The sequence below is a fragment of the Dermatophagoides pteronyssinus genome, unplaced genomic scaffold, assembly GCF_027571235.1.
Source record: "Dermatophagoides pteronyssinus isolate colony J.1.1.1.1 unplaced genomic scaffold, Derpt_VIB-CSIC_2022.12 sq0005, whole genome shotgun sequence".
In the NCBI taxonomy this organism is placed as follows: Eukaryota; Metazoa; Arthropoda; class Arachnida; order Sarcoptiformes; family Pyroglyphidae; genus Dermatophagoides; species Dermatophagoides pteronyssinus.
The window spans coordinates 2,570,559-2,591,678 of record NW_027461529.1 but is presented as its reverse complement, the minus strand read 5'-3'; the positions used below and the strand labels follow the sequence as shown (position 1 = coordinate 2,591,678).

The 21,120-nt window shown below is 27.0% G+C and overlaps 5 protein-coding genes across 11 annotated transcripts in view; 2 read left to right on the top strand and 3 right to left on the bottom strand.

Moving 5' to 3' along the window:
* The first annotated feature begins 19 nt into the window (after nt 1-19).
* LOC113794702 (uncharacterized) lies at nt 20-3,914 on the top strand. Of its 2 annotated transcripts, none has more exons than XM_075819942.1 (5): nt 20-456; nt 500-1,216; nt 1,293-2,061; nt 2,128-2,899; nt 2,961-3,914. In XM_075819942.1, the coding sequence occupies exons 1-5, from the start codon at nt 441-443 to the stop codon at nt 3,828-3,830; spliced, it is 3,144 nt and encodes a 1,047-aa protein (XP_075676057.1). In that variant the 5' UTR covers nt 20-440; the 3' UTR covers nt 3,831-3,914. The 2 variants fall into 2 exon arrangements, with proteins under 2 accessions (XP_075676057.1, XP_075676058.1); XM_075819943.1 differs by having other exon boundaries at nt 592-1,216; nt 2,961-3,912.
* LOC113794703 (sugar transporter SWEET1-like) lies at nt 3,906-6,113 on the bottom strand. Of its 5 annotated transcripts, none has more exons than XM_027344829.2 (6): nt 5,909-6,113; nt 5,449-5,548; nt 5,303-5,380; nt 5,116-5,239; nt 4,702-5,052; nt 3,906-4,187 (listed from the first exon to the last, which is right to left on the bottom strand). In XM_027344829.2, exons 2-6 carry the CDS (start codon nt 5,514-5,516, stop codon nt 4,110-4,112), a joined length of 699 nt encoding a protein of 232 aa, XP_027200630.1. In that variant the 5' UTR covers nt 5,517-5,548; nt 5,909-6,113; the 3' UTR covers nt 3,906-4,109. The 5 variants fall into 5 exon arrangements, with proteins under 5 accessions (XP_027200630.1, XP_075676060.1, XP_075676061.1 ...); XM_075819945.1 differs by having other exon boundaries at nt 5,449-5,531; XM_075819946.1 differs by lacking the exon at nt 5,909-6,113 and adding an exon at nt 5,637-5,856 and having other exon boundaries at nt 5,449-5,531.
* A 63-nt stretch (nt 6,114-6,176) lies between these two features.
* mRpS9 (mitochondrial ribosomal protein S9) lies at nt 6,177-8,017 on the top strand. The gene is made up of 5 exons (XM_027344799.2): nt 6,177-6,667; nt 6,730-6,903; nt 6,975-7,063; nt 7,122-7,472; nt 7,549-8,017. The coding sequence occupies exons 1-5, from the start codon at nt 6,230-6,232 to the stop codon at nt 7,868-7,870; spliced, it is 1,374 nt and encodes a 457-aa protein (XP_027200600.2). The 5' UTR covers nt 6,177-6,229; the 3' UTR covers nt 7,871-8,017.
* Nucleotides 8,018-8,047: 30 nt separating this feature from the next.
* Nucleotides 8,048-8,970, bottom strand: Tapdelta (Translocon-associated protein delta). The gene is made up of 3 exons (XM_027344809.2): nt 8,646-8,970; nt 8,488-8,561; nt 8,048-8,418 (listed from the first exon to the last, which is right to left on the bottom strand). Exons 1-3 carry the CDS (start codon nt 8,821-8,823, stop codon nt 8,152-8,154), a joined length of 519 nt encoding a protein of 172 aa, XP_027200610.1. The 5' UTR covers nt 8,824-8,970; the 3' UTR covers nt 8,048-8,151.
* Nucleotides 8,971-9,564: 594 nt separating this feature from the next.
* Nucleotides 9,565-21,120, bottom strand: part of LOC113794708 (metabotropic glutamate receptor-like) — a 51,744-nt gene continuing 40,188 nt past the window's right edge. The window contains exons 1-10 of one of the 2 annotated variants that reach the window (XM_075819941.1): nt 18,283-18,464; nt 16,160-16,464; nt 14,206-14,253; nt 13,585-14,123; nt 12,749-13,089; nt 11,949-12,637; nt 11,732-11,887; nt 11,372-11,665; nt 11,061-11,247; nt 9,565-10,966 (exon numbers count right to left, since the gene is read on the bottom strand). In XM_075819941.1, the coding sequence (XP_075676056.1) occupies nt 9,894-10,966; nt 11,061-11,247; nt 11,372-11,665; nt 11,732-11,887; nt 11,949-12,637; nt 12,749-13,089; nt 13,585-14,123; nt 14,206-14,253; nt 16,160-16,402 (3,570 nt within the window). In that variant the 5' untranslated portion in view covers nt 16,403-16,464; nt 18,283-18,464 and the 3' untranslated portion in view covers nt 9,565-9,893. Of the gene's footprint in view, nt 10,967-11,060; nt 11,248-11,371; nt 11,666-11,731; nt 11,888-11,948; nt 12,638-12,748; nt 13,090-13,584; nt 14,124-14,205; nt 14,254-16,159; nt 16,465-18,282; nt 18,465-21,120 lie in introns of those variants that run through there. The other variant, XM_075819940.1, reaches the window with a different exon arrangement.

The window sequence follows — 21,120 nt, the reverse complement described above, 5'->3', positions numbered from 1 at the left end:
ATTGGCGATTGAATGAGAATTTTCTTTTTTTTATTCGGCCAACATATCAACAAGTGTTTATTATCGTCAAAAATAATGACGACGATAATGACGATTCACTCAATTTGATTCACTCATTTGATCCTCCAAAAAATCAAATCCAAACATTCACATCCCAAAACATTCACATCCCAAACATTCATATTGTGCTTTCCTCATGTAAAAATTGTTTACCTAATCAAAAATCACACCTTTTTGAATTGGAAAAAATTACATCAAAATCAAATAAATTAAAGCTACATACCGATGTTGATAATATCATTCATTGGGTTTTTCCTCTCTCTCTCTCTCTCTCTCTCTCTCTCTCTCTACTTTGCATTCACAACTAGTTCAGTTAATTCGCTGTTCGCATCTCATAGATTTTCTTGTTTGTACTGCTGTTTCATTGAATGAATGAATGAATGAATGAAAATTCTGGTAATTAGCTAATTTTTTTTGAACGTTAATTAATTATCCATAGTAATTATGTCAAATATGAATATAAATACAAATAATCATTCGACCATAAATGATAATAATAATCAACAACAACAACAACAACAACAACAACAGAATAACAATATGATCGATAATAATAATACATCTACAATAAAAATTACATCAACAGGTACATCATCATCATCATCATCATCATCTAAAAGAAAAATGCCCATAAATGGTTTAGAAATTATAACCACAACCATACCATCATCATTACAGCAACAACAATCATCATCAACAACATCAGCAACAGGAACATTTATGATTGAATCTTTATCGAATCAACAACGTAATTGGCCATCATCATCATCATCATCATCATCACCAAAATCACCAATTTTACCATCATACGATATGGGTGTTGATGCACATCAAAATTATTATCATCCATTGCATCATCCACTTCCACATCATCATCATCAACATTATCAATTACCGAATCAACATTTACCAACAACAACAACATTTTTTCAATCACCACAACATTTAACACCGATAATAATTCCATCGGCTCCAAATCCGAAAGAAACATTCGCACCATTAACACCACCACCACCAATGCTTTATTCTTCTACACAAACAGCAAATTCTAATTATGGTGGTGGATATCAAAGTCAAAATATTTCAAATCGTTCACAAGTTTTATATGTATATGAATTACCATATAATATTCGTAAATCAATTTGTGATCTTCTTGGTATTTATAAAATCAAAGATGTTTTTACATTTATAAAACTTTTATAATGATGTTTTTTTTATAAAAATAATTATAGATGCTGATAATTCATGGCGTGAACTTGGTGGACGTTATATGGGTTTTAATGATACACAATTAACATTAATATCACATGCATTATATCGTAGTGCATCACCAACAAATGAATTATTAACCAAATGGGAATCAAGTAATGCTAAAATTAAACATTTATTTATTTATTTAGCACAAATGAAACATCATCGTTCACTTAAATATTTATTACCATTTGTTGATCAAAAATTACGTTTAATGTATGAAACAACTAATAATAATAATAACAATGAAAATACTGATAATAACGATGATGTTAATTATCAATCATTTGATCATCAAGAATATAATCGTTCAAAATTAAATAATCAATCATCATCATCAACAGCATTGTTGAACAAAAATATTAAACAATCAACGATGAAAGGTTTTGTAGGGGAAAATTCAAAATTTTATCCAAATCAAAATCACCAAAATCGATTTAAAAATAATCAAAATAATAATAATGGTGTGTTGGATGAAGAACAAACATTAATCGATTTACAAAATAATAATACAAAAAAACCTGAATCAAATAATAATAATAATAATAATGATAATCAGATAAAATCAAATGAAAATGAATATCTATTGAAAATTGATGATTTTAAAATTACTTATAAAGAATTAGTAATTGCAACTGATGATTTTTCAAATGATAATATACTTGGTAGTGGTGGATTTGGTACCGTTTATATTGGTGATTGGAAAGGTACTAAAGTTGCAATAAAAAAATTAAAAGGATTAGATAATTTGTATGTAATTTAATTTTTATTATTTTATAAAAATTGATTTTATAAATTTATAATTTTTTTATTTAGAACACAAGCATTAACCGAATTACGAATTTTAAATTGTTGTCGTATTGATAATATATTACCATTATATGCTGTATCATTAGATGGTCCTGAACCATGTCTTATATATCAATATATGTCAAATGGTTCATTAGAAGATCGTTTACTTTGTAAAGATAATACAAAACCATTAACATGGTTACAACGTTCAAGAATTGGTGAAGGTATTGCACGTGCATTAAATTTTTTACATACATTAAAAGGTAATCCATTTGTACATGGTGATGTTAAAAGTGCAAATATATTATTGGATCAAATATTTGAACCAAAACTTGGTGATTTTGGTTTAGCTAGGCAAGTGGCTAAAAATAATCGTAATGAAAATTCCATTTATACACATTGTACAGTTAGTTCAGTAAATGGAACAAGTGTTTATTTACCAGCTGAATATTTACGACAAAAAATTCTTAGTCCAGCTGTTGATGTTTATAGTTATGGTATTGTTATATTAGAAATGGCAACCGGTAGACGTGCATATGATGGTAAAAAATTACTTATAAATTCTGTTGAAGATGAATATAGTAAAGTACAGAATCAAACATTACAAATACAATCAATAAAATTGGATAATAATTTAAATCAAAAACAAGATTCATTTAATGAAAATCAATTGAAATTTTTAATGGATAAACGTATTGTTAATCAAAATGAAGGACAATATTTATTTAATTATCTTTTAGAACTGGGTAGAAGATGTGCACATAAAATTAAATCAAAACGTCCAATTATGGTTCAGGTAAGTGTCCCGAAAAAAGCAAAAAACTAATTAGCTAATTATCTTATTTTTTTCAAACTAGATTCTTGAATATTATAATCAATGTAAAGCAACTGAACAAATATATCAATTATGTGATAAAGTAATAAAAAATAAATTACAATTATCGACGACAACAAAACAACAATTACAATTATCAAAAACAGATGTAAAAAATCCAATCGAATTACAATTATGGTATGATTTTGTTAGAAAATCCTGTGGTACATTAAGTGAAATTGTATTTGAAAATTTTGATGCACAAGTAACAAAAATTATTGATGATTTAATATTAACAACAAATGATAATGATGAAACAAATGAATCAACATATTATTTAGATTTATTACTTTGTTCAAATAAAAATCGTTTATCAAATCGTTCATTAATAATACGATCGAAGAATAATAATAATAATAATCCTGATACAACAATTTCAACAACAACAACAACCAAAAGTAATTGTAAAATTGAAAAATCGACAACAATTTCATCCGAAATATCGATAAATAATCATCAATCAACAAATATATCGATCGACGATAATAGTTGTTGTTCGATTGATCATCAATCAAAAACAGATGATGATGATGATGATGAAAATTTATCAAAAATTTTAAAATTAATTAATCTTGATCATAAGCAATCGCAGCAGCAATCGCAACAAAATGATGAATCAACAAAAAATGTTGAAAAAAATTTGCTTAAAGTTGATAATCATGGTGATGATCATAGCGACGATGGTGTTAATGATGATCAAGAATGTCGAAAAAATATAATGAAGGATAATGATGAACAACAACAAATACAACAACAACAAACACAACAACAATATTCAACACCATTCATACCATTATTATCGGCATTAGGTTTTAATACAAACGATTTAGATCAATCGATTATTCATTCATAAATATTGTTGTAAAAATTTGTTTTTTATTGAATCAAAATAAAAATAATAATAAAATTTGAGATCAACAACATTGAATAAATAAAATAATTTTAAAATTACAAAAAAAACAACGATTTTTTTATAAAAAAAATTTATAATTGATTGATAATGAGGTCGTATCGGATTAAAGTTGTGTATCAAAAATAATGCAATGAAATCAATAGATTTCATGTATCACACAAAAAACATTAGTAAGGAAAGATAACCGGTTCGTTCGTTCGTTATGTTATGTTATATGAATCAAATGTTCATTTCGATCATTGGTGAAACATTTGTTATTAATAATTTTTCCGTTTGTTTTAAACTATATGATAAAATCTATATATAGAGAAAAAAAATTTCATTATTCAAAATGGGTGGAAAAAGGGGAAAAGAAAAAAAAGGAATGAAAATGATTAATAAACAAATGGAGATTATGTAAAAAATCAAACTAAAATTTATCTTTATTGTAAATCAATTTGGTAGTAAACTTAAACAAGAAAAAAAACAATAGAAATCGATAATATATATTGCCTGCTGTCGAATTCGTTTTTCCATGATTTTACCCACATTTGAAAGAAATGAGAAAAAAAAATCACTAAGAAAAAAAAAGAATGCAACAAATTAACCAAAAAAAAACTAAGAAAACAAACAAAAATCAATTCAAAATTTTAAGGGCAAAAGGAATCTTTTTTTTTCCTATTTGTAATTGTTACTAATAAACTATAAGTGTTAAAAGTTTTACTTTCTAAATTTGTAACCCCGTTTGAATGAGTGTTAGTCAGGATATAAATGGAATTGGATTTGAATTGAATTTTTTTGGATTTAAAAAAAAATAATAATCTAAACATACCTGTATATTACGTTTAGATGGATATATAGTAAATAAACTTAATTGTACACCATAAATACATGCACCTAAACCATTTGGTATTTGAACAAATGCATCACCAATCAATGAACCATATATAAACCATAATAATGTAACCAAAAATGATGATGCAATTAAACTGAATGGTAATTGTTCAGTACATTTTGTACGTATTACTTCGAATACTAATGGCATTGGTGATATGGAAAAAAATAATGATGATAAACATGCCATTAAACCGACAAAATATTCTGGTTCATTTGTATATTTAATATATAAATGTACAAATAATAACATCGAAAGTACAGCAATAATTGCACGATTAATTTTGCTCTAAAAATATTTTTTTAAATTTAATTTGTAAAACAGAATTTGTAAAGCAGAATGGAAACAAACCTTTGGAAATGTATAAATATAAAACCAAATTAGATATAATGATTGTAATGTAAAACCGACAATATTAACAAAAGTCATTGTTGGATCACCTAACATTAAACCATAACGAAGCCATAGATAACCACTAATTAAATGAAATGATTATAATTTTTTACAAACAAACCAAAAAAAAACATTAAAAAATTACCAAACATTTCCAACAAGGAATGGTAACGAAGAAAATTTATCAGTCGAACCAGATAATTGAATATTTCGACATATTGGACTATAATTTGTAATGTGATTTGTAATGCGATTTGTAATTCATTTTAAATTAAAAATAAAATTACTTACATTCCGGTTAAAAATGAAAAAAGTGTAATTATAGTTGCCACTTGACCAACAAATTCGACTAAAGCCATTTTTTTAAAGTTTTACTAGAGAAAATAAAAAACTTTTTACAAAATTTAATTTAAAAAATGCTAAAATATCTGTGTTTGGTATATGATAATCCTCGAGTGAAACCCAAAGAAGAAACACACCAAAAAAGAAAAGAGTTCAACCAAAAAAAAAAATTATCATCAAACGATTGTGGATGCAAGAAATGCAAAATGGATGGATTTTTGGTTGAGATCCCTCCCTCACTGATTGATTGATAACATAAATGTGTCATTGAATCAAAATTGATTTTAGGAAAAAAAGAAAAAATACATAAATGTGGTTGCTTTTCAATAAAAATTTTGTTTAAAAAAAAATGTTCGAAGGTTGTCAAGGTGTTTTGTTGCGTTTATTTTGAACAAGTGTTAAAACTTACCTGGGTTTATTTGTATGAGGAATGTTTCATTTTAGATTTTTCAAGATTTTTATTTCTTTTTTTTACATCACAAAGTTCAATATTTTCAATAGAATTTAATTGAGTCATGATTAAATCACGTGTTGCTCATTTTTGTATTGTATACAGGATTCGATTGCATTTACAATCCATATGGATTCTATGCTCATGATCAATATACCTGATCATAATATACTTGCATTGTATAAATTTGGTTTATTTCAATGAAATCACATGTTTTTTGTAATGAGAATTTCTTTTCGGATTTCGAATTTACCATTATCAGGAGTCAAAAAATAAAAAATGTCTCCAAAAATTAGCCAAGCATCAAATTTTCCAATTATAAATTGGATTATAAAAAAATCATTACATACAAATCAATTATGTAATAAATATATTACAAATAGTGAATTAGTACATCGTTGTGTTATGTATGGTAGATCATCATATCAAAAACGACCAAATGATCCACGTTTACCATCAAATACAAAATTTGGTATTACTTATTTAAATCTAAAACAACAACAACAACCACAATTAATATCGAATCCAGATTTTGATATGGATAATGTTGAACAAAAACGTGGTGCTATTTCAAAAGCAATGAAAGTATATTTGGAACGTGCTCGCCAACATGGTGAATTTATACAAGAACAAGAACATGAATTTGAAAGTGGTCGACGTCATTTGGCCAATATGATGGGTTTACAGATTGATTCATTGAATCAAAATGATATTGATGTAAGTTTGATTTACGCTATTTGGATGATTTGAATTAAATCATCAATTTTTTTCCAAAATAGGATGCAATTAAATATTTAATGCCATCTGGTTTATTTGATCCACGTGCACGACCACGAATGAAACCACCAAAAGAAATCTTTCCTACAATTAAACAGGCACAATTTAGTGCCGATGGTCGTCCTTATCATTCATTATTCTATACTAGTCGTGCTAATTTTTATCAAACTTGTTTTGTAAGTGAAATAACATTCAAATTGAATCAAATTAAACCGTTTTCCCCCACCCCAAAAAAAAAATTTTTCAGGATATTGAAGAACAAATGAATCGTCTTAAAGATTATGAAGATAATCAACTTCGTACCGGTATTATTGATCCACCAAATGATTCTAAAGTGTATGTATTTTGATTTTCTTTTCAATATTTTAATTTGTTTGATTTGTATAACAAACAGAGACTTGAAATCTTCTGAATGGTTATCAGTAAATGAAATGAAAACAATGTTTTTAGAAAAACTTGAAGATTCAAAATATGAAGCTTTAATTATAGCATTGGAAAGTTTAGCCAATCAACCATATTCAAAATTATGTCAAAATTTTTTAATGAAATTTCGTAAAGAAATTAAAGCTGCTGTTGAAATTATGGAAATACCACCGTTGATGTATGATCAAGATGGTCGACCATATATGAATGCAATTGGTCGTCGTAAACTTTGTGTTGCCAATGTTACTGTTCGTGGTAATGGTACTGGAAAAGTTGATATTAATGGTCAGGATATTCTTTATTTTGATTTCATACAAGATCGGTAAGAATTTTTTCCGTGTTTTTTTTAAAAAAAATCATAATTTTTTTTTAAAAATCATTTATTTTAATGAAACAAGGGAACAAGTAATGACACCATTAAAATTTTGTGGTCTACTTGGTAAAGTTGATATTGAATGTCGTACAACACATTTAGAATATACACGTGAATATAGTGAAGATTCACCACCATTTTTATATGATGTTCGTGAATTAGGAACATCTAGTCAATCTGGTGCTATACGTTATGCATTATCATTAGCATTAAGAAGTTTTGTTGATAAAGATATATTGGAAAAAATGCGATTAGCCGGTCTTTTATCGAATGATATACGTGTAAAAAATAGAAAACTTTGGGGACAAGAAGGTGCTCGACGAAAATATACATGGAAAAAACGTTAAAAAAAATTTGGAAAACAAAATGGGCGCCATTCCTTTTTTTTTTGTTTTGGATATACTTACAGTATGGATACAGAAAATTTTTTTTGTTTTGGTTTTGTTTTGTTTTGAAAAAAATGACATTTTTTAAAGAAAAAAAATTTCAAATTCCACTATCATTATTCATAAGCATTCGAATGGTTAAAATAAAATAAAATGAAAATTTAATCCAATGTTTCTGCCTTTAAAAAAAGAGATTATCAATAGATAATCAATTTTGTTTTGTTTTGTTTGTTTTTGCTTGTTTAAATTTTTTTGTTCATAATTTTAAAACGTAATGTAATAGCATAATATGATAAAAATAATGTTATCATTAGTACAGCAAATTCAGTACGAACAATTGGTCCATTATATGGTGATTGATGTCTAAATGGTAATATAAATAATGGACGTATATTATCAGATGAACGTTGTTGTTGGGTTTTACGATATTGTTGATAACCATTTTCATCATAAACAGGTATATCATAACTACCAGATGATGATAATGATAGATCATTTGTCCATGAAATCTAAATTTTGTTCAGAAAAAAAATAAAGATGATTTTCAGTGATTCAAATGATTAAATGAAATAAATTACCTGATATGAACCGGCATCATCTATCTGTGCAATCGATAATGTTTGACCATTCAAAATTGCATATGAAGGAATTACTAAATTGAAAAAAAGTGAAATTTTATCATTAAAAGTTAAAAGTTTTTGTTTAAAATAAAACTAAGTAAAAAAATTCAATTTACCATCTTTCGGACAATTTGTTTGAAATTGTATAACATGTCCAGTACTGACCAATACTAAACCATCATTTGCTGTATAACTTTTTGCCGTTGCTTGACAAACATCAGCCAAAACTGTTGATGATAATAAACTTAAACCAAATATGGTGATTGTAATTGGAATATTTGTTGATTGATACATTGTAAATTGTAAATAATAATTGTAAAAATAATTCAGTAAATAAAATGCAGTAAAATTGATTCAATAATCCGCGTGTGCGTTTCTTTTGGCCGGAATGAATGCCGATGATCCGAAAATCTACGTGTACAATTTTTTTTTTGTTGAAGAAGCGCATGCCAAAAACTGAGCAACAAACAAACAGAAGAAAAATTCTTGTCGACTATTTCCACTCTAATAGCCCAAATGATTCGAAAAAAATTTTTTAATGAATTTATTTTCATGGAAATTTTTCATTATTATTTTTAATTTTTTATAATTATTAAATGAATGAAAATTAAATAATTAACCTGTTTATAATGTGTGTGTGTGTGTGTGTGTGCAAATTTGTTTACAACAATAATAAGAATGTAATAAAGAAAAATTACAATGATAATATTAATCAATATTAAAAACATTACAATGTTTTTTTGTAATGAATGATCCAAAAATGTTTTTATAATATTATTATTATTATTATATAAAACAAAAGAAAAAGAGAGAAAAAAAAATGTAAAAAGTTTCTTTTACATCAATTTTGTAATCTGGATTCATTTATTGCATTCATAATTGGTTGTTTGTTTGTCTGATTGATTGATTGATGATAAGAAATTGGACAAGATCAAGAGAGAGAGAGAGAAAGAGAGAATAAGTTAATTGTTAAATTATTTTGTTTTGTTTTTGTCTTAAAATGAAAAAAAAATGTGGACTGATTTTTTTTTAAAAAAAAAAAGATGATACCTGTGTGTGTAAGTGTGTGTTAAGAAATAAAAAGAATCACTGTGTGTTGGTCAGAGAGAAAGAATGATATAAGAATTCTGAATATATATTGATACAATAACAACAACAACAACAACAAAATTCTACTTATGTGAAGGACAATTACATTTGTAACAACAAAAACAACAACATTGATTAATTCAATTAGATCTGGATGTTAATGACAAATATTGATGATTTTAGAAAAACATTTGTAACTTTGTTTGTGAACAGTTACAGTTAATTTAAAAGGAAGGAATTCGGAAAATGTATTTTTTTTTAATTACAAAATTCAATTATAATGATGTTAATGTTTTGTTATTTACATTATTTTTATTTGATTGTTGTTGTTGTTGCTGTTGTTGATTTGATGATTGTTGTTGTTGTTGTTGAGTTGCTGATGTTGTTGTTGTTATTGTTGTTGTTGCTGATGATGTTGATGATCTTCTATGTTGTTGTTGATGATAATGTTGTGCGTTTTGTTGTTGTTGTTGCGGTTGCGATTGCGGTTGATGATGTCCACCATGATGTATTTGATGATGATGATGATGTGGTGATAAATGACCATCATTTTGATGATCATCATCGTCATTATTATCTTCATTACATGGATTACTACAAATTGTTGCTATTGTTGTTGATATTGGTGCAATAGAAACAATTGTTGGACTTATTATGGAAGTTGGTGATAATGATTTAGGCGTTGTGGACATTATATTCGATTTTTGTTGTTGTTGCTGTTGATGAAGATGATGTTGATGTTGTTGATGATGTTGATGATGTTGATGATGATGATGGACGATTTGATGTTTGAGCTGTTGTGGTCGATCATTTGTTAAACCAGTTGATAAATCTTTTGTTTGAATAATTGTTGCTGTTGTTGTTGTCATTTTTGGACATGATAATATTGATGATGATCGTATTGGTGATGTTGATGATGTTTTCATAGTTATTATTTGTTCATTATTCTTTAGTGATGATGTTGATGATGATGATGATGATGATGTTGATGATGATGATGATGATAATGATAATGATTTTTTACTATTATTACAGCATTTATTATTAATTACATTTTTATTTTTATAATTTTTATCTTCATTATTATCATTCTCGTCGACATCATCATCATCATCATCCTCGTAATCATCATCATAATTATCATCATTATTAAAATTAATATCAGCATTTGTTGCAGCAGCAGCAGCCATTGTTGCAGCAGTTATTGCTGGACCAAGTACATCAACTGCTGAAACACTAACAACAGTTGCAACTGATGCAACAGCTGCTGCTGCTGTTACTGAACGTGTACTTGTTTCAGTTGCAGCATAAACACGATTATCATCCGATACGGTTAATTTTACATGTTCTAGTCTCCAAAAATGAAGAAAAAAATAAAATAAAAACCAGAATAAAGTATTTAAAAAAAACATATAGAATTTTTTTTTAAATACAATAAATACCGTGATTTGATGATGTTGTTGGAACACTTGATGATGCTGTTTTTTTATATGTTGCACTATTCATTGTTAATTTACGAACATTTTTATCCGGATGAAATATAATTATATATAATTTTGGTGAAAAAAGGCAAAATAATGCTACATAAGCACTCAATGATATTGAAACACATAATGTTGTTATTTGAATCTATTAATTAATTAATTAATTAATTAATTAATTAATTAATTAATTATCGATTATAAATAATTTGTAATTATTATTTTAAAAATAGTAATTAAAAAATTATAATTAAAAATTTTTTTTTACTTACTTCAAAATTATTACCAGTACCAAAATATATTGGTACAAATGCTAACCAAATAATACATGTTGTATACATTGTAAAACCAATAAATTTTGATTCATTAAAATTTTCTGGTATTTTTCTTGTTTTAACAGCATATAATGTACATGTTGTTATTAAAAACATATTATACATTAAACTTAATAAAAAACTTGAATCTCGTACACGACATTTAAGTATTACTTCAGATCTTTTACCATCAGGATAATATTTACGAATACCGGGTGGTTCAAGTAAAAACCAAACACCTGTACCAATTACCTATGTTTAAAATTTATTTAATTAATTAATCGATTAGAAACAAAAAAAAACAGAAAAAAATCCAACCTGTATCATAACCAAAAAACCAGTAATAATAACTTGTGATTTTGGACTAATAAAGCTCGGTCTTCGTACGGTTTTTCTAGCACTATCAAATATTCTTGATATACGATTAGTTTTTGTTAATAATGCTGCATAAATAATAGCAAAACCAAAACCAACCTATTTTTATAAATATTAAATTAAAATAGATTTACAAAATATAAAAATATAGGATATTTACCCCAAAACGTTGTATGGCACATGTGATTAATGTTGGTTTAGCAATCAATATAAATGTATTTAAATAACAAAATATAATACCACCAAGTAATATAAATGATAATTCTCTACCGGATGCTTTAACAATTGGTGTGTCACTATATTTAATAAATATCATAATGACAAAAAATGTTAATATAAGACCAATAAGTGCTATAATGATTGGCACAATAGCAAACATTGATGCCCATTTCATATAACGTAATTCTAAATCATAACAATTTTGTTTATCTGGATATGGCCAACGTCCTTCACCACAATCTTCACATGTTGATTCATTATAAACATATTCATATGGTTTACATGCAGCACAAATCCAACAACAACGATCACCTTGTTGTACTATTTTTATTTGTCCTACTTTACATGGTTTTGAACAAATTGATTCGGGTACACGTACAATACGTGTAAAACCATCCATACTATCTATTTGTATATCTTGAAAATTATCATCATCTTGTGTTATACTAAATACAAGTTCATCAAGTGATAATTCTAAACCAGCATCACTCCATTGACCAACTTTTTTATAAATATATTGATTTGTTTTTAATGTTGAGCGTTGACTATTATTTAATTGAAAATTATAAATATTATAACGACCAAGACCATCACCATTTTTATCGAAACGTATTTCAGTACCTGCCAAATCTTTTGTTTACAGAACAAAACACAAAATCAAAGTAGAATTCCCAGTAAAAAAAGATTAGTTAGATAATCCTTTACAAAATTCTTAATAATAATAATAATAAAAATACAAACCAATAAATGAAACATTAAGTAAATAATGTTTATAAAATGTTTCACCATCAAGCTCTTTAAGTTTTGTACAATAACCTTCATCTGGTTTACATAAATCAAACCATGCATTATGTAATGCATATGCAAATGAATAAACAGCATCAACAACAAATTGTACTTTAGATTCTTGTTTATAAATCATTGTTGTTGTTGTTGATGTTTTTGTTGTTTTTGTATTTGTATTTGTTGTTGTTGTATGTAATTGTTGTAAACATAAAGGCACTGATAAATTTTCAAATTGATCATCATCAAAACGACAACCATATGTATCACGCCAATATTCTTTAAACCATGGATTTCGTCTTTGGAAATTATCAAATTAAAATGATATGTCCATTTGATTTTGATTTTGTAAATGAGTGAAAAAACAAATGAAAAAAGATTTAGTATGAAAAAAAAAAATTCAAAACAAAAAATTGAAATTTTAATTGAAAAAAATGATTGTTTCACGATTCAATGAACATCTGATTTCATTATTACTATTTTCATTTGATAAATTAATAACGGAATAGCGAGAGAGGGAGACAATTATGAAATTATGGAAATTTGTTTGTTGTTTGTTTTGTTTTCATCAACAAACTTCAATGGAAAAACCATCTCGATTAGCAATCATTTAATAATGATAATAAAAAGGATTTGTAAAAGAAAAAAAACATCTCTTCATTCAGGTCCAATGATTGCTTACGAACAAAAATTTGTTTATTTTTCGAAAAAATGAAGAATATTTTCATTCATTTTTTCATCTAGTGTGTGTGTTTGCTTGTGTAATATGAATTTTAAAAAAATTTTTTACTTACTGATTAGTTTCAATAGTTAAATCAGCAAAATATTCATCAAATTCTTGTACTTCAGTTGTTGCTAATTCAACAGTAATAGCACCTTCTGCAATTTGTTCAACACCTAATACTAAATGTTCTTGTTTACCCCAACCATCCGATGCAACAAATGTAAAATAATTAGTAAAATTAAGTGATTGTGCTGCTTCCAATAAACCACGATTATCTTCAGCACGTAAAAATAATACAACACCACGTGCCATTGGTTTTGTACGTAAATTATATAATATTGATTGAAAATAAATTGAATCAGCATTTTGTGGTACTTTTTCATTTGCAGCAATACAAATTGAACGTTTTTTAGCTTCACGTACAAATGCGGTCATACCTGAATCACCATATTGTCCTTCAGATGTAACTAAACTAACATATGACCAATTAAATTTTAATACTAAATCAACTAATGCTAATGCTTGATAAGTATCAGGTGGTACGGTACGTGCAAAAAAATCATAACGTGTTTTATCGCTTAATGATGTACCGGTTGATGCGTAGCTAACCTATTTTTTGGGGGAAGAAAAATTGTAATAATAACCAAATTTTCAGTAATTTTTCCTACAAATTTCCATTTTTTTCACTTACCTGTGGAATTTTGAATAATCTTAATAAATTGGCAACTTGTAATGAAACCTAGAAATATAAAATCAAAATAATTAGTTAAAACGAAAGAAAGAAAAAATTAATGACAATTTGTAATAATTTTTTGCAATAATTTGTAACAATGTTTTATGGATATTAATAGATTTTTAATAATATTTATAAAAAAAATGAAAAGAAAAGTTTCCGAAAATATATTTTCGGAAACATTTTTTGAAAATTTCGTTTTTTCCAATATTAAACATTTTGAATGTTATCGGATGTGTGACATATGTGCCACCTTGCGTTTTTTAATTTTCTTTTCTTTTGTTGTTGTTGTTGTTATCACATTTTTCATTTCAAAGATTGTAACATTTTTCCTTATTTCTTTTCTTTTTCTTTTTCTCCTGCACTTTATTCGCTGAAAATGATTTTCTTCTTTGCTTTGCTTTCTGGACATCGTTCATCATCATCATCGCAATATTCAATCGAAAAACCTGTCAACAGTGAAATTTTTTTTCATTCATTCAAAAAAAAAAAAAATTCTGATTCGGTCATTCATCAAATCAATAACATCTTTGTTGTTGTTGTTGTTGTCGCATTGTTGTTGCTGTTGTTTGTTTGATCATTGAATGATCAAACAACAAAAATACATTATCTATAACGATATTGTGTGTGATATTTTTAGTTTCCAGTTTCAAAAATTTTCATAAAAGAAAACAAACATAAACAAACATAATTGGATTCAAGCACCATTTTTTCAGGTTCCTTGTGCTGTTTCCAAAATAGTTTCAATTGATTTTGTTTTTTCCTCAGTTTTTTTTTTTGTGTTTATTATTGACTTTTGATGATAAAAAAAGACTCTTTTTCTCCGGGATTTTACCTTTTTCTTCTTCGGAATCGAGTGCAACATATTTATAGAACCAATATTTATTGACATTTTACCAAAAGTTTGGAGAAAAAAGTTTTGGAAAAAAGGTGAAAAAATTGGATTTTTTGCTTTGTTTGACGAATGTTGCTGTTGTTGTTTTCAATTCATTCATTCATTTTTCGATTCATATTCAAATGATGAAAACGTTGTTGATGGTTATCAAATCGATGATCAAATATTTAAATTTTCTTTTTTTGAAACAAATTTTCTTCTGTTTACCTATGCTATAATTGATTTGGAAAAACGAAAAAAATTGATGCGGTTTGCGTGATACAATGATGATAAACATTGGAAAAAATAACCTTAGAGAAGAGAGAGAAGCAAGGATTTTTTTAGAAAAAGAAGAAGAAAATCAATTTTTTCAAAGAAAAAAAACCTTGTTTTCATCAACAATGTTTGGACAACTTTCAATTCACAATTTTTTTCTTCTTTTCTTCGTTTTTTCCCGAATAGTTTGAGCTTCCGTTTTTTGAGGTTTTTCTTTTCAAAAAATGGCTCTTGATGTCAACAACAACAACAACCAGAAATTACTTGAAAAAAGTTTCAACCAACCAACCAAACGAAGAAAGAAAAGATTTTCGTTTGGCTGATGATGATAAAACTTTTAATTTCCTTACAATTCTTCTTTGCTGTTGTTGTCCAATTTACCATCAAACAGAAAAATTATATGGGGTAAAAAACAAAAAGTTAAGTTTTTAAAAAAAAAAAAACATTTTCATTTGTTGAAAATCCACTATTACTGATGAAAGATAGATATTCTTCAAATGATAATCATAATTATAATGATGAATGTTATGTCTGATGACAACAACAACAACAACAACCGCATTCAAAAATCATGATATGATTGTCGAAATAGTTGTTGACATTTTCCTTTGTAAAAAAATAATGAATGAATTTTCCATATTTTACATTCAAAAATCATTGAAGTGTAAGCAAGGGATTTTAAGTTTGATTTTTGTGTTTGCGTTTGCGTTTGTTTTGTTTTTGTGCTTGTTTAAAAACAATTTAAATAAATAAATACATTACCTCACTATATGAACCACCAACAACACCACTAATATGTTTCCAATCATATTTAGGTGTCGGTGTTAAACCATCAATACATTCAAATGCTGATGCTTCAACCGTATTAATCGATGCACGTATAAATTCTAATGATTGATTTAATGCATATGTATCGGAAGAACATGTATCTAATATGATTGCACCTAATTTTATATTTGTTAATAATGTATGATCACGATTTATTTTATCTATTGCAAATAACATTGCTTCTAAACGTTGTATACCACGATCTTTATTTATTGGTCCACAATGTGTACTATTTTGACCTAAAAAATAGAAAAAAGAAAAAGAAGAAAAAAGAAAATTGAAACAAAATTGATTACTACATTTGAATTGTTAGTTTTTTTTTTGTTTTACAAAAAAAAAAGAAAGTTATGATAAAATAGTCAGACATATCTTCGATAAAAAAGAAAAAAGAATATCTTTTTCGGTTTTGGTTTTTGGTTTTCTTGTCTATCGTTACTGAAACCAAAGATTACATTCGATCATTATAATAAATGATTGAATTTCTTGTGGTAAAGAAACGAAAAATTTCTTTTTTTCCCCACACTGAAAGTCTTTCTCCCCCGCTGAAAGTTTTTTCCCCCGCTGAAAGTCTTTTTTCTCCCACTGAAAGTCTTTTCCCATAACGAATAAAGCAAAAGATGAAAATGATGTTGGAATTTTTATTTCCAAAAAATGAAATATGATAAAATGATTCGATTCTATGACGACAAACATGATATAATAATGATTTCAATTATCAATCGGTTTGTGTGAATGTTTTGTAGATTCAAAAAAAAAGGTCAATTCGAATCTGATCGTTTCCTACCACCTTATACACACACCTACACACATAATATATCAATATTTTTTTTTTTGGACGATAATCAATTATTTTATCGAGAGAGACTGAAATCAATCGATACATTTGCTTGTGCTTTCTCTACCTCCCTCCCCCACTTGAAATATTTGTTGTTGTTGTTGTTCGGTTTTTTTTTTGAATCAAATCCCGAATAAGTGGATAGTGAAGAAAAGATGAATGGAAAAAAATCATTGAAAAAAATACTTGACAGGTTTTGTTGTTGTAGTTGTTGTCGTCATTTTCTTTTCTCAAACTTTCAAACTTACTGTAATACGATTGTTCAACAACATTTCATCTATTTTTTTTCCAATTTTGATCGTTTTTTTTTCTCCAAATTTTGCTTACGTATGGTGGATTTTTTTCTGTTTTCATATTATAAATATATAATTCTATTTCGATCCATGTTGCTGATGATGATGATTCCTAGAATTTTTTTTTTGATCTATCCCTTAACACCGATCAATGATTGTTATTGATTGAATTTTTTTTCATTCAATAATACCAAACAAACCAGCAAAGTGAAAAAAGAGAGAGAAAAAACTTACGTTTGAAGATTCAGGTATTGAATGTTTTACAAGAGAAAAACTTTTATTGCTGACAAATCTACAAATGAATTGCGAATTTTTTTTGCTTTTCTCAATGAAATCAACCAAAAACAAACCAAACAAACCAAACCAAATCAATATTGATTTTGGATAACCTTACCCAAACAAACCAAAAACAATCATATCAATCGAATTGAATAATAATGATATTTAGATATATTGTTAGATTGTTGAAGTGAATTAGTTTGAGCAAATTGAATTTTACCCCTTTTTGTGTGCGTGCGTGTTGATGATTGGCATACAAATTCCACAATGTAAAAAGTGAAAAAAAAAACAAAATAAACAATGAACAGTTCATGGAATTTTGTTAATTTTGTTTTGTTTTCTGGTTGAATAGAGCAAAACAATGTAGAAAACAAACAAACAAACAAACCAAAATTGACCAACCAAGAATTGACCAAACCAAGATTCATTCATTCATCATTAGAATCATGGATGCGAAAATTGCCGTCAGCATTTCTGTTTTTCATGTTTTGCAGAAGCGAAAAAACAATAAAATTATATTTGAAAAAATGAAAAAAAGACGATGATGATTGGCCATCTTGTATTTCGATTGCTGCTGCTGATGATTATTATGAAAAGAATGTTATTGATATCAATTTAATATATTTAGCAATTTCAGCAGATTTATTCACCCGTAAGCAAAACGGTAAAAATATTTTTTTTTTCCCCCCTGAAAAAAAATTGCTTGTTTTGGTTGGTTGGTTGGTTTGGTTTGGTTTGTTTTGGCGGTGTTCATTCATTTTCAAATCAAAAAAAAAATTGATTGATTGATTTTATTCGATTTGAAATCAAAATTTGATTTCGAAATTGGAAGAAAATTCTAATTATTTCCAACATCAAATCTATCAATTTCATCATGTTACTCATTATGTTTCTCCCTCTGTGTGTGTGTGTGGGTGTTAATTGTCACCATCATCATCATCATCATCATCATCATCATCAAAATCATCATCTTTTCAACTGGCAATTTTCAATTTCAAATTTTTTTTCCCTTTGAAATGAAAATTGTTTTTCTCGCACACACACACCAAACACACACACAAACACACCAAGTGTTAAAGAGTTTTACATAAGATTGCCAAAAAAAAAAACCAGATGACAGAAAAAGTGATATGTTGAAGCAAAATGATAATGTGTATTCTGTGTATGTGTATTCTGTGCATTCTGTAAATTTCCCAAGAATGAATCACACGACAAGAAAATCTAATTTTTTCTGAATCATCGTCCGGATGGCCATAATCAATTTCTTCATTTGCTTTCATTTCATTTTTCTCTTTTTCTTTTGATTCCAAGTTATTCATTTTTTTCTCTCACTGATTACGTGATTTGAACGTTTTCTCACTTTGGTTTTCATTTGAATTTCTTGATTTGCACTGAACACTGAAAAAACGTCGACAAAAGATTCCACTATTCAAATATTTGCAGCTTTTCTTTTTTCTTTCTGGCGTTTTTTTGGATATGAATGATTATTATTAGTAGAGAAAATCAGAAAAAAGATTGTGGTAAGAAACAGATAGAGAAAGAAAGAAAGAAAGAAAAAATCAAAGTTACTTTAAAGTGACAACTTGAATACACCAAACACACACACACACGAATTTATTTTTCTTTGGCAAAAAAAAAAAAAAAAATGAATACTGGTTTAACTTCTGGATTCTTTTCACCAATAATTTTTTTTTTCCTGTCCATTTTTCTCTCTCTCTCTCTCTCTCTCTCTCTCTCTCTCTCTCTCTCTCTCTAGCTGTTTTCTTGGCGATTTTTTTCGCTTTTCGAAATATTTGAAAGGAAAAATAAAATCTGACTATACCGGGGAGAGAGAGAGAGAGAGAGAGAGAGAAAGAAAGAAAGAAAGAAAGAGAGAGAGAGAGAGAGAGAGAGAGAGAGAGAGAGAGAGAGAGAGAGAGAGAGAGAATGAATGAATGAATATATAAAACACACATAAAGAATCAAACTTTGTTGCTGTTGACAATGTGATTTTCATAAGAAATTTTTTCGTATTTATTTTTCCGTTTATGTGGTTGCATTTCAATTCATTCAACCATTCAATTCACAATTCAATTCATTTGGTTGTTTGTTTCCTTTCTTCTGATTTCTTCTTCTTCTTCATTTTCTTATCATCATTGTCATATTTGCTAAACGTCTGATTTTCTTCTTTAGTTTTCTTCTTTCTTTCTTTCTTTCTTCTTTTCATTTGGATTCAATTCAAACATACAAACAGAAAAATTCTTTTCTTCCTGCCATTTATATGATGTTGTTGTATAAACAGGAACAAACAAACAAACAAACACACACGGGTCACACACACATTCAATGAATGATATTCTAAATTGATCCAACAAAAATCTTATTCATTTTCTACACAAAGACAGTTTGATTCTAGAAGAAATTTCCAAGAAAAGTAAAATCAATATAGAAAAATAAAATGTTGAAAATATAAATGTCAAATGAGAAATGGACAGAAAAAAAACATTTGGTACCCAGAGATAATTCTGTGATAAAAATTTTAGTAAAAAAAATTTGAAATCTGTTGCTGTTTTTTTTCCCGGGAAATTTCCCAATTTTTTAAAAGAAAATTTTCTGCTTTATTGATTGATTCAGTAAAAATGTTTGAAAAAAACAAACAAACAAGCTTCAACCGAACCAAAAACCATATTTTTTTTTTTGGTTAATTAAATAGTGAAATTTCAGATAGATTTTCATATCATTTCGTTTATTTTCCCAACGTTGAAATATGTATTTTCAGTTTGTGTTAAGCAACGAAAACAACAACAACAACAACAACAACGATAATGACACTATGAAAAATTATTATAAAGATGATAGCAGAAAAAAAATTCCGTTCATCCAACCTCCAAAAAAAGCAAAAATTAATATTGATTTATGGAATATTACACACAGACACACAGAGACACAGAGAAACGCAAAACACCCTTATATAATATCCCGTTTATTAATAAAAAATACCCAAGCAAAGAAAAAAAATATCCATTGAAGGTGGGTGGGTGTTAAAAACTGCAATTCATTTCATTAATGTTGTTGTTGTTGTTGTTGTTGGTTTTCACCAATATTTTGTTTTGATAAAGATATTTTGGCTGGGAAAAGCCCAAAAAGAAAAAAAAATCATTAAATTTTTTTTTTACTCATTTACAAAAGGTTTACTTTATCATTATCATCATTATGATCATCATTTTTTACCAACAATTTTTTTTCCTTTTTCCTCGAAGAAAAATGTTCTGGAAAGATTTATTTCTTCTTAATATACGGTGTGTGTTTACGATCAACAGAAAAATTGACGACAGGCTAAACTAAACTGAAACTCTGAAAAAACTGAAAATTTTAGACTGAAAGAATCCATTTTCATGTCATTTATCAATGTTGTTTTGTATCATTTTTGTTTATATCGGTTTCTTCATTTTTTGTTTTGAAACAATCTTTTTTTCTTTTGGGTAGCACCTTTCCTGGATCAATATTTC